The sequence below is a fragment of the Amborella trichopoda genome, chromosome 2 (genome assembly GCF_054954075.1).
Source record: "Amborella trichopoda isolate Santa Cruz 75 chromosome 2, AtrichopodaSantaCruz75HAP2 v2.0, whole genome shotgun sequence".
NCBI lineage: Eukaryota > Viridiplantae > Streptophyta > Magnoliopsida > Amborellales > Amborellaceae > Amborella > Amborella trichopoda.
The window spans coordinates 50,926,037-50,940,016 of NC_142337.1; the positions used below are offsets into that span (position 1 = coordinate 50,926,037).

The 13,980-nt window shown below is 36.5% G+C and overlaps 1 protein-coding gene across 11 annotated transcripts in view; it reads right to left on the reverse strand.

Moving 5' to 3' along the window:
* Positions 1–13,980, reverse strand: part of LOC18425743 (uncharacterized) — a 33,362-nt gene that overhangs the window by 18,936 nt on the left and 446 nt on the right. For all 11 annotated transcript variants that reach the window (XR_016049505.1, XR_016049503.1, XR_016049504.1 and 8 more), the window contains exon 2: positions 13,775–13,888. Coding sequence is in view for 1 of the 11 variants with exons in the window: in XM_088858479.1 (XP_088714605.1) it covers positions 13,775–13,888 (114 nt within the window). In the remaining 10 variants the exon portion in view is untranslated. The remainder of the gene's footprint in view (positions 1–13,774; positions 13,889–13,980) is intronic.

The window sequence follows — 13,980 nt, forward strand, 5'->3', positions numbered from 1 at the left end:
CTAGTGCCTTTTTTCACCCTTAGCCAAGGGTGTTTCATCTGGCAGCCAAGGTGGCCTAAGCAAGAGCTCGTGTACCAACTCTAACGAGACCCTGCCTACCTATTCGGTTACTGGGCCGCCTAGGCAGCTAGGCTAGGCAACCGACTTTTTGTTCACTGATGATAGCACAGAGAAAATGAAAATGTCAGTTCCAAATATTCCATTAAGGACTCAAAAAGACAATGAGCAAACGGTGGTCATCATTTGCTTAGCATAAAATGATAACATCTTTTGCTCCAAAGGTTTTCTATGGAAGAAAATATCATTTAGTTGTTGTTCACACACCCACACATATATTACAAAAGGGTAAGAAAATACTAAAAAGAATAAAAACGCACCAAAAATTCCTCCAAACATTAAAAGAACTAAATCATAAAATGAAAATTAAGAAAACATGGAAAATCAAAAATTAAGAAAAATTAACAAAACTATATTGCATTCTTTAAATTGAACTATGATACATGCATATGTAATATGTGCACCTAAATAGCACAACATATAGATGTTTATGGGTGTGCTCGAACTCATGTTCCATAGTTGTTGAAAGCGAGAGCCACTGTGGAAGCAGCAGCGAGGGATAGTCACATACTAGAAGCACCTTAGATCAGGAGCGCATTCCATACAATTATTTAATTAATACATAAAGTTTTAAAAATTTATATTACCTTTTTCGAAAGTCCAATAATCCAACACAATACAATTAAAAATGGGCACAAAAAACGGGCAATAAAAAATAATTATTTATTGACTTTTATGTAATTAATAAATGGGATTGTCTACAAAGATACCATTTATCTTTTGTACAAGGATTTACAACTATTCCCACTCATTAGATAGCACATTGGATAGTTTGGGGTGAGTTATGAAGTCCAAGAATTTTTTTGTGGAACTTTGTGTCTATTCAATGACAATCTTACAACCACCCATTTTAAAATTTAAAGGACACGATTGATTGTGACCTCCTCATACAAAAGATACATAGTCTTTTTGCAGACAATCCCTTAATAAATAATATGTTATAATCCTTTGATGTACAATTTATGTAACAATAATCCCATAAAATAGAATAAAAGAATATTATGATGACTGATGAGGCACATCGGGATAACTAACAACAATATTAAGGAGCTACTTTTTCTTAGTAAAATCATATTTATTTACAGTTTCACACTTTGCAATCTCCAGAAGCGTATCAAGCTGATTTATTTATAATTTTACACTTTACAACCTCCCAAAGCATTAAAGGGTATAGTTGTTAGATATGCATGTAATTTTCAATCATTTCAAGAATCATAATGACAGAATTCATGTGCCAGATGATTCCTATAATTGGAATCACCATCCATACCAAGGTTTTAAAAATTGGTGATCCGGATCAGAACCAACCAAATCCAAATTGCCTGACCGATCCCGATACCGCCAAATATCGGGATTCGGCTAGTTCCCTCCTAAACCAGCCGGTTTTTTGACAAAATGAACCTATTATGTCAGGGAACTAGCGGCTCAAACCAGTGGAACCGGATAGTTCCCCCATTTTTTATATTTCTTTTTTATTTATATAAATTTACATTTGAAAAAAAAAAAATTAATCAAAAGGTGTTGCCCACCCTTTTACATAAGGGCAAGCCTCTTATTTGTTATGGAGGCCAACCACAGTTGATGAGCAGCCACATGCCACTCCCACGCTTTTAGCCATTTTTATATCCCCACCCCCTCCTTTTTACTCTTCAAATACCGATGTGAGACTAAAGTAAGGTTTCCCACAGGGGGAACTTTGAAGTAAAATTCAATTTTCCCATCAATGTGCTTGTAAATAAATCCCTCCCGTCCCCCCCCCCCCCTTCTCTCTCTCTCTCATATCAATATTCTCTTTCTTTTTGTATATTATGTGGTAACCAAGCATCTATCTTTTTTTGTTTGTTCGTTGGTTTTTATCACAAAATTTTCTATGCTCTCCTTCAAAAATAAAATGCATATTTTCCATCGTTTACAAAAAAATTAAAATTAAAGTGATCTTTTAAATCTCTCTCTCTCTCTCTCTCTCTCTCTCTCTCTCTCTCTCTCTCTGCCACCAATTCACAGTATTCACATATTTTTGTTAAAATAATGGAAAACAATCAAGCGATACCACTTTTTTTTGGAAACCTAAAAAACTAGATTTTCAAGAAATTTTAATAATTTTTTTATTTTTCATTTTTTAAGGCCGAATCCATCCGATCCAAACAATTCACTGATCCAGACTGCGACCCAGCAATCCAGACGGGTTTTCCAAATGGACCACCAAGTTCACCAATCCCATTGTTTAAATATTGATCCGTACAATGCATATCACATGAAGGGGCATTCCTACCATTTAGGAATCGCGCTCCAATCCAATGGCAATCGAGATTCCTACCTTATTGAAATCACAGTCCGATCAAGTTGGAATCAAGATTCCTAACGTATGGGAATTGTGCACCAAAACACTTGGAACCAAGCCATAAATTATCAAGAAACGAATTCCAAAAGGCAAAAACTTTAAGGTTTTAGATTATATGCAAGCAAGAACTCCTTAATATTGGACTCCATATATTGAGTATGCTTAACCAGGGCTCCCCTATTAGTGGAATCGATGCCTTTGACAGCCCTACCTGACACTGGAGTGGATGTATTGAGTGCCCTTATCACAGTTCTCCACAAGTACTTGAAACAAGGTCGGATACCCTTAACCAAGGGCTTTCTTAGAGTTTTTAGATTGAATAATGAAAATAAAATTGTTTTATGCATTAAAAAAGTATTTTTAAAAATAAAACATTTGTTGCAAATTCTCAAAATTTAGGAATGATATAAACTAAAGTTTGTCGACACCCATAGACTTTTTAGATACCCATCATATATTAATTATTAATAAATTTTAAATGACAAAAATTTTCATATAATGTCTTAAAAAATTTCTTGAGTATTCATAAAATTTCGGCAATTGTTTTGATATTGTGGAAGTAGATTCCTGATGTAAATCAAGAGCAAGAGCAATATAAACAAAAAGAAAATGTGCAAGACCAGTAGTATGGGTACTTAACAACTCCTCAAAATAAAAGAATCCCTCAATTTTCAAATTTATATTACAAAAGTACCTCTAATCCTTACTGAGAAAAGAGGAACAACAGTTGATCAAAGAAGATGTTTGGTACAGTTTATCAAAGGAGACATTTGGTCCTCATGTGTTGATTCGCTACGACAAGGTGATTGGGGCGATCCGGAGCTTTAGGCTTCAACATCCTCACCCCCAACCTCTCAAACCCTACCTAGAAGGGAGCCTTGTTCTCATAGTAATATTTTCAAAACCAAAAAATCCCCCTTTCTTCCTTGAAACTAGTATTTAAAACAACCCAAAGAAATCGTAAGAGCTCCTACGAAATCTTAGCATTCATTTAATCTAGTCTCAACCCTAAATCCCCACTTAAGTTAGCAGTAGCGTTTCAAAAAGTGGACCGCCCAACACCTGGGCGGCCGCCTAGGCGGATCTAAGGGCCTGAGCGCATCGCTCATGCCTAGGCGCCCAAAAAAAGCGGAGGTTCCTGAGCGCCCGCCTAATCGCCCAAGAAACCGCCTAGGCGGCCACCCAGCTCCCAGACTTGGGAGGCCGCCCAAGGACAGCGCCTCGCCCGGTCATTTGGTTTCAATGGGTGCTATTTTTGTCCATTTTTTTATACTAAAGGGCCAAAAATCGGGGTTTTAGGTTCATTAGAGGCCATTTTAAAGAGAGAAAGCCCCAAAAAAATTAGTTTTTGGTGATTTCTTTAGGATCGAAGGTTTCTCAAAGTTATGAGAAATTGATCAAAACATCACCCACTGATATTAGATTTAATTTTTGATGTTTTATAAATCTATTGGGGCGGGGGGTTTAGAAGATTTTGATTCCTTAGAAGCATCTATAAGGTGGAAATTTGGAGATTGAGCAATCAAAGTAAGTGATTTTTTTATTGCTTGTATAAAGTGTATTATTTTGAGATGTCTTCTTCGAGATCTAATAGAAGTGGTGATCCCAGTTGGAAAAGTGGCTGCAACCCAAATCCTAATGATAAAAATTGCATAAGATGCAAGTTTTGTGAGAAGGATACAAAAGGGGGCATAAACCGGTTCAAGAAACATCTTGTCGGTATCAGGGGAGATGTCGCCCCATGTAAAAAGACTCTTAATGCTGTTAAAGAGGAAATAACCAATTTTTTTAGTATGGTAAAAATGAAAAAAGATGAGAGATTTGCCTTCATAGCAGATATTAGTCTGGGATTCGAGTCAATTATGATGATGATGATGATAGTGATGAGGTTGGATTGGGAAGAGATGTCAAGAGGTAGAACAATCTATTATTAGGGGGAAGGCAAAGGGAGTTGTAATTACTTCTGGTTCTGGGAGTAAGAACCCTCGGGTTAGAGGCCCTTTGGATAGGTTTTTGCCTCGGCCGGATCCTGAAGTTGCATGAGAGAAAACAAAGAAGCAAACCACCATTGAAAATAGAATGAAGAAGGAAGAGAGAGATAAAGCTGCTTATTATGTTGCTACATAGTTTTATGAGGCGGGCATTCCTTTAAATATCGCTCGCCTAAGCAGCTTCTATGCCGCGGTAGAGGCAATTGACCAATTTGGGCCTGAGATAAAAACCTCAACCCCATATGAGCTTTCAGAGCCTCTTTTGAAAAAAGCGGTGAGTGTCACGAAGGAATTTGTAGAAGTTAAGAATGATGCATGGGCTCAATATGGGGTTTCTATAATGACTGATACTTGGAGTGATAGGAAGAGAAGAAGTCAGATGAATTTGCTTGTGAATTATCCTTTAGGAACTGTTTTTTTTATGTCTATTGATACCTCTGATCATATCCATGATGCCCATTACATTTTCCAAGTTATAGAGAAGGGAATCAAGGAGGTTGGGGAACATCTTGTTGTACAGGTTGTCACAAACAACGCTGCTCCTAATGTTGTTGCAGCTAATTTGTTGTGCATAGTTTATCCTAAAATTTTTTGCACACCACATGCAGCCATTGTATAGACCCCATGCTTGAGGCTCTTGGCGATTTAACCGAGATATCAGGTGCATTATAGAAGGCAAACTCAGTTACAAATTTCATTTATAGTCACCATCTCACCCTCAGCATGATGCATATATTTACAAAGAAGAAAGAGATTGTGAGGCCTGGGGTCACGAGATCTGCGACCTGGTACTTATGTTTAAATAGCATACATCCGAGGAGAGTGCAGTTGAGGCAGATGTTTACCTCAGATGACTGGAGAGCATGTAAGTGGTCCAAGGATCAGGTTAGGAAGAATGTGAGAGATATTATCCTTTCTAAGGCTTTTTGGCAAAGGATGCAGGGTGCTCTTAAGGTATTTTTTCCTCTTGTCAAAGTCATTCGCATGGTTGATAGTGACAAGGCTTCTATGGGCTACATATATGAGGCTATGGAGAAATGCAAAAAAAGAGAGATAGCCCAAAATTTTGATGATGATGAGAACCCCTACAAGCCTGTTTGGGAGATTATTGATGCGAAGTGGGATAGGCAGCTACATCGGCCATTGCATGCAGCTGGTTATTATTCGAACCTAGCTTTTTTTTATGTTGGCAAGGATATACAGACAAATGACACAATTATGACTGGATTTAATAAGTGTGTAGACGCGCTAGTCCCAAATCTTGATATCCAAGATATTATATGCGTTGATGAACTAATAAATTACAAGTGCTCATTAACGTCTTTTGGGAGTCCAATGGCGATGAGGCAAAGGACCAAAATTGATCCAAGTAGTAATAATATTCCTAAGTTCATCAAGTTCAAGTAACCAAGTTTCATTTTTATAATTTTATTTATGATTTTATTTTATATCTTTGTAGCCAATTGGTGGAACCAACATGGGTGTAGTTATCCAAATTTACAAAAGTTGGCCATTTGGATCTTAAACCTAACCACTTCCTCATCCTGTTGTGAGCGCAATTGGAGTACTTTTGAAGGGGTAAGGCCGAATGGATAATTTGTATAATTGTATTAATAATACATGAACCATAGATTTTAATTAGTTTCATTTGATTTTGTTAGATTCATACAAGGAGAAGGAACATGCTTGAATCAAAGAGGCTCAATGACCTAGTCTATGTCAAGTATAATCGATTCTTCAAAGACAGGTTTGCTAAGAGAGATAAGAGAGACCCCATCAGATCAAAAAATATGGACAATGTTATGGAGTGGTTAGTTGATGATAATGAGGTCGAGGGGTATGAAGGATTGACATGGTCATAGAAGCTTCAGGGACATCAGCTGGCCCTCCTAGGGCCACTAGATCTTTTGTGCAGAGGACGAGGGTCGAGGAAGATGAGGAAGAAGAGATAGATTCAGAAGAGACGGAGGAGAACGACCAATATATTGAGGAGGGTGACGACTCCGATGGCGATGAATATGATGCAAATGCAGCTGACCCTACTTTTTCTGATGATGATGAATGATGAATGTTGAATAATGATTCAACTTTGAACATTGATTGAACTATTGAAGATTCTTTTGAGTCTTCAAGCATTCTTTCATTTTTTTGTTTTTTTCCTCTTGATTGTGTGTTGTGGACTTGTGGATAGTGGATTTGTAGTTCCACTGTTTTGGGTAACTTTGATTTTGATAATTTGGTTGGTAAATTTTAAGTTTTAATTGGATATTGACCGACCTATGGTTATGCTTATGGAGTGTGTGCCAATGTCTAGTATAATTTGAATTCTGATGTGCCCTAAATACATAATTCTTATATTTTATACAATACATAACTGTAGAATCCTTTTTGGATTCAACTGGGCCGCCCAAGTTCTGGGAGCCCGCCTAGGTGCTGGGCAACCTGGACCCTCCAGGCCGCCTAGGACCTGCCTACTGCTTTTGAAACTATGGTTAGAAGACTGCTAAGTAACAAATACAACCCTTCAAGTAAAAGTAAATCCCAAAAAAGTCCCAAATAATATCAAATATAGCCTTTAATAATAAATCCCCAAAAGTCCAAAGCAATTCTAAATCAACACTAAACAACTTAAAAGAAAGTTAAGAATAGAATTGTTGGGCTGCCCTCTCAAGTTTTCAACCCAATCCTTTTCTTTTTTCTTTTCTTTGTCTTTTTCTTTTTCTTCTTTTTCATTAATTCCAAATATCTCTGATTGCTATTCTTGAAAATTGGAAGTGAGGTCTCATATTGGTTGAATAGCAATCTTGTGCACCTAAGAATCGCAAATAAATGGTGAGGTGAAATCCAGATTCCAAAGACATCGGAAAGAGATTCAGAAATGGAATCATGACTCCTAACTTCCGGAATTGGGATCTGCGGCGATTCCTTCATGGAAAAGCAAAAGCTCAATTCCAAACTAGAATCACTCCTTGGGGTGGACAATTACCGTAACTACATTTGAGAGGCTATGATTGCCATTAAGATTCAAATGAAACATCTTATTGGCCAGTTGTTGCCCCTTTGACAGTCTAGGAGTGATCCCTGAAAAGTAGGGATTGAGATCCCAAATTAAAAAATCGCAATCCCATAGAGATTCATATTTTGGAGTACCAGCGAGAGATCCTGGAGAGAGATGGACACCTAGGTTATGAGATCCCAGTGACTATGGTTTGTTCAAACAAACTATGATGGATTGTCCATTTATATCATTAAGTTCCTATCTGACTTTTTAAAAATGAATAATTCTTATGGACTGGAAAACCATTAAAAATATTGCAATAGTAATCATCCTCTTATACAACAATCGAAAAACATTATTAAAATGAAATACAACACACAACAATACAAATACCATCAAAGCAAAACTATATGTCCACACCCTAAAACTACTTGCCAATCAAAGCATGAGATTTGTCTTTCTTGTGAATTCGGCCGATCTCTAGTTTTGATGCACACAACTCTACTAATCCTAAATTCAACCTTTTCTTGAATATCCAGTAGCAGTAATACTTGTGTATGTGAACTAAACCTTTTACCATCTCTTGCCATTGCCACCAAAGACCCTACAAACAAATCTAATCTTTTATTTTATTTTATTTTTGTTTTTTTAATGGTAACCCTAATCTTGGATTCTAAGAGTGTTGCTCATTTTGTGTTTCCCCATAAAGCCAAGCCATTTCCAATGAAGACCCAAACCAAATGTAGACAATCATCCAGGGGACCTATTAAATCTTCTTTTATTGAGTTCTTATGACCCAGTAAGAACCCCAAAGGCACAAAACTGACTTGCCCTTGGATTTTATAAACCATAGAAAATAATGTCACTCTAAAGCAACCAAATTTAGTTTCATGAATCAATTGGCTCGTAGAAGTTATAACAAATGGGATGTTTAGGCATGCAATTACTAAATATATAAAGCCCTCTATAGGAGAAACAAACCCTTATCGAAGTATATAGCCAATGATTCTAATTGATTGCAAATTCCCAAGACATAGGACCTAATAGCACATATTTCTTGAAAACAAATTTTTTTTTTTTTTGGCTGGATCATTGATTTAAAAAACGGACCGCCCAGCGCCTAAGCGGTCCAGAAGGCATGGGCGCTTCTCCCAGGCATAGGCGGTAAAACTGGGCGGTCCGTCCCTGGGCGACAACCTAGCCGGTACAGACCCACTTAGGCGTCGCCTAGCGCCCTGCCTAGAGGAGGAAAAAATGATTATATTTCATTGGATCGATCATCGAATCATCGAAGTGTTTCTCAAAGTTTTGAAATTCAAACAACCAAAGTAAGTGCATTTTTTAGATTTCTTGCTTTATTTTGAGATGTCTTCTTCAGGAGTTAGTCGAAGTGGATATCCAGGTTGGAAATATGGATACAACTCGAATCCAAATGACAAAAATTGCGTTAGATGCAATTTTTGTGAAAAATATACAAAAGAAGGCATAAACCGATTTAAGAAACATCTTGCAGGTATTAAGGGGAATGTTGCCCCTTGTAAAAATGTTCCTGAAGCTGTAAGAGAGGAGATTAAGCAACTTTTAAGTTATGCAAAACAAAAACAAGAACAAAATCCTTGTCATAGATCAATTTCTGCTACTCCTAGAAAAAGTGAATCGGGTTGGAAGTATGGATATAACCCAAAACCAAATGATAAAAATTGTATAAGGTGTAATTTTTGTGAAAAAGATACCAATGGGGGTATTAGCCGATTCAAAAAACACCTTGCTGGTGTTAGAGGTAATGTTGCTTCTTGTACAAAGGTTCTTGAAGCAGCTCGAGATGATATTAGACATCTTTTGAATTTTGAAGAACCAAAAAAGGATGAAAATAAGCCTTGTTCTATGGAAGTATCTTCTCCAGCTTCTAGTCGTCGGAGTGGTGATCCGGGTTGGAAGTATGGTTATATCCCGAATCCCAAGTGATAAAAATCATATTAAATGTAATTATTGTAGAAAAGATACTACTGAGGGCATTTACCTGTTTAAAAAACACCTTATTGGTATTACGGGGGATGTTGCCCCGTGTAAAAATGTTCCTAAGGCCACCAAGGAAGAAATTATACAATATTTGAGTTCAAAGAAGCACAAGAAAAAGGGTACAGCAGCCAAGACTCCTAGGGCCTCATCTGCACATACTAGTAAGAGGAAGGTAGAAGAAGATGAGGAAGAGGCAGATTCAGAAGAAACAGAGGAGGATGAATATTATATTGAAGAGGGAGATGACTCTGATGATGATGGCCTCAACTCTGATGCATATGATGAGGTTTGCACTATTGATAGTCCTTCTGATGATGATGATTGAAGACTCTTGCCTCTTGGTGTTGAGTGTTGAGTGTTGAGTGTTGAGTGTTGAGTGTTGAGTGTTGAGTGTTGAGTGTTGAGTGTTGAGTGTTGAGTGTTGAGTCTATTGACTGTTGTGTTGAGTCTGTTGACTGTTGACTTTTGTTAGACTGTAAAGTCTAGTGTTGAGTGACTTGAATCTATTGACTGTTGTGTTGACTTTTGTTAGACTGTATATTTTCTAAATTTCTGTATATTTTTGTTGAGTTGGGTGTTGTCTTTTATATCACTTGTATGGTTTTACAGTTTACTGTTTTAACAATATGAATTATCAAAATTCTCTTCTCGACTTCTTCTTCTTTTTTTTTTCTTTTTTTTTCAAGTTGGATTGTTGGAATATGGTATATTGGGACAATGGGATTTTTATTTTTTTTCAACTGGGCGCCTGCCTAGACCCCCCAGGCCGCCTAGGACCCTCCTAGCGCTTTTTGATACACTGGGCTGGATGAAAACCAAGGTTTTTTGTGACAAATACACAAGCCAGTTGTGTAGATTGTAAGTGAAAACTCTGTAACACCTTTTTGTTCAATGCAATATCATTACGGACATTTGGAAAGACCATGCTGTCATAATTTAGTTTTTCTACGATGATTCCTGATTCATTTGTACTATTATTCTAGGTTAAACTCAAAGAGGTCAACACTCATGGTGGCATGTGCCATGGCCAGTAACAAAAAGATATGGAAATGGAGGAAGGTCGGATTTTTCACCAATGACAATGCTACCACTGAGACGTAATTGATATACTCAGAGATACTAGCAGTTGGACACTGAAACGACCTATAAAATAGATAAAACGAAAAAAGATTTCATTGTGAAGCCCAGCTTCATGCATAGTTGAGTCAAAGTGGATCAAGTCCTTCAAATCAGGCGTTCAAGTTTCCAAACTAGATTCATACAACATTACATCCCCAATGGATGAATAGGACGAAGGGAGAGAGGGGACAAAGGGAGACAATGCAATCTATGTGGGCCTATATGGCTCAAAAACAAGAGCCCTTAGTTATTCTTATAAAATCATGGGTGACTTGAGAAATTGGGAATGATTTCCATTATGTACGTATAAGTTTTTTATTCTTCACAGGCAAATACATGATGTTGTCTAACTAGTATAAAGAAGCCAACGGTACCACATTCACTTCCCTAGCCCCTACATCAGAGTGAAGCACCCCACGATATTCTAGTTTCTATGACAATGAGAATTGAGAGACATGGTCTAAAACTTAAACAAACAATTATGACAATTTTGTTAGTCAAATAATAACAATCTTGCACATGACCCAATTAATTATTTTCATTTCACAATTAATTTGATTTACAAAAAATAATCATGAGCACCAATCCATCTATTTAGTTTCGAAGAAAAAATATTCAGATGTTCTAAGATATTTAGAGTTCTCCTTCGAGCTTACAAACTTCCCATGCCAAAACCACATCCATCTTACTTTCAGGCCAAGTACTGATGAAGGCATTCTCCAATACATGTGTCTCCACATAACATAGTTAATAATTTTCTTTTTTTGAAGAGGAAAAAAATTCTTGATTGACTCCAAATATCTTCACATGTATTTCCAATTTTCAATAAAATAAAAAATTTAGTGCATCCTGAAAATTATGGGGTTAACGGAAAACAATTTGTATTGTGACTTACAAGTTCTACAAGCTTCCTAGCAGATCTTATAACTAAATTAGTTCTCAGAAGAAAATTGTGAAAATAAGGTTTTGGACAAAACCTTCACTATAATATGGACTAGTGAATGACAGAAGCTTGAAATCACAGAAAAAGGAATAAGAGAAGCTGCATAATGGACGGTTAATATAAAAGCATGTGAAAGTCCTTAAACAAAGGTGTAATTTCTCAACATTTGCAATCCGACACAAAGATATTCATTTTTTCATTTTAAAAAAGAGAATGATTTCATGCAACGTTCTTAAAGTATTAAGAAAGCACACTTTCAAAAACTATGTCAAGGGCATTTCTTTTACCCCAATCAGTGTTAAAAAATTCGGCCACCTAGGCTTTCTAGGCAGGCCACCAAACGGAGGGGCCCAAGAGGCCATGTGCCTAGGGCTCGCCTTTTTCCCTAGGTACCCCCATAAGAGGGCTCCTGCAGGGGTGCCTAAGAGGGCCAAGGTGCCCACGTAGTGCCAGCCCTTAAAAACCAGGGGGGGGGGCGAACTTTAAAGGCATAAGCCCACACTGAAAAAAAAAATGCTACATCCTTAAAAAAAGTGCATAAGCCCCTTAAAAGAAAACTAAAAAGAAAAACATAAAAGGAAGAAGAAGAAGGAGAAGGAGAAGGAGAAGTGGAAGGCATGGTTCAAGAGAAAGAAACTATGTCAAGAATAAAAAGGGTAATCGCCATGAACATTCAAGAAAGCCTCCTCTATTTCTCCTTTCTCTCTCTCCACTTTTTCCTCCCTTGCACAAATGAGAGCTGGTTATCGCAAAATCAGCAGGGAAAAAAAACAATAAGAAAAAAAACATAACTGCCGTTAAAGAGCAAAAACATTCCTCTCTCTCCCCTCTTTTTTCTCCTCTCTCTGCCACCTAGGTGGCCAAATCCGACTTTTTGAACATTGATTTTTAAAAACATGATTTTTTCATCTAATAACAATCTCAAAAAAATTGAAATTTAAAATCGCACTTTAAAGTGTTTTTTTTCACTGAATGAACATAAGTCGTCCATTTGATGGATGATTAAATCCAGGCCTTAAAAGGACTTTTTTTTTTATGTAATTTTAAATTGTAGATGGTCTTATGATCGCTAGACGAACAATTTTAAGGAAGAAAAAATTTATTTGAGTTCTTAACAGCCTAGATCCCAATATCCACCAAATGGACTGCCGGGATTCATTGTTGGAGAGGGACTCATTTTTACTTTTTCTAAGGTGCAAATTAATTTTTGGTGTTTCTTTTTTGGGATTCATTGATGGGATGAAAAGAGTGAGTATGCAAAATTTGAAGTCATGCATATGCCACGAACATGGTTTTTCAAAAGACCTATTTAATATCACTTCCCTTTATAAAATTCAATGATCCTACAGAACAAGAAAAGATACTATAAACTAATGACAAATGCCACATGTATGAGATACCTTCAAAAGCCGATAAGTAAATAAAGAAAGAGAATAAACCCTGCACTGATGAAATTAATCCCTCTTTATGCATAAGAAGTTAACTGGGCAGCATAAAGGGACAATCTTATATGGATATTTCAAGAGAACTAGTGTGGAGATTCAAGTATTCAACATTTGACCCATAGTTGATCCAAACATATAAAGTGTCTTAACCAATTGGTTTTGAAAGAAGTTTCGTATTACAATCTTAAATAAGGTTTGGAGAGTCTCTCTTCCCACTTTAATTTGGGTCATGCAGCAAGAAAGAAACATATAAGAGCCTCTCTCCCGACACTGATTTGGATCATATGGCAACAAAAAAACCAGCAAGCAAAGGCACCTTACCATTCAAGGGACACTAAGGAAGATGATACGGAAGATTTGCAATAGTAGCCCCTAATCAGGAACAAAAATTAAAGAGTAATAAATGAAATATGGGAAATACAAAATCCCAAAATGACTTTGAGTAAGATAGAGCATGTGTAGTGGTCTAAATGTCTGTAGAGAGATGGAGATATAACACAATGTCTGTCTGACCTGTTGTAAATTTTCATCCATATCAATACAGCAAGCGGGGTACCCTCCAAAACCCCTGCTTGCATAGCGAATAATAATAGTAATAATAGTAATAATAATAATAATAATAATAATAATAGTAATAATAGTAATAATAATAATAATAATAATAATAATAATAATAATAATAAGAGGGATTGAGAAAAATAAACTTTTCTTCTTATTGTGCATTATACAATATGAACCATTCACATTGAGAAATTTAAAATTAAGAAAAAAAGTAAAGGAAATTAAAAAAAAAAAACTTACGTGAGATCCAACCCTAGCATTTTGATACGCTCTGAGAACACGCTCTGAATTAATCGCCACCAAATTATCTACCTTTCTGAACTCTGGATACAAATGGTCCACTGCTTCAACCACCTGCATTTCCAACAAACAATAAAAATGGAATTAGGTTTCACTTTTCAATAATGGAAATTAGGGTTCCATAGAACATAGTCCTCAGAACCATA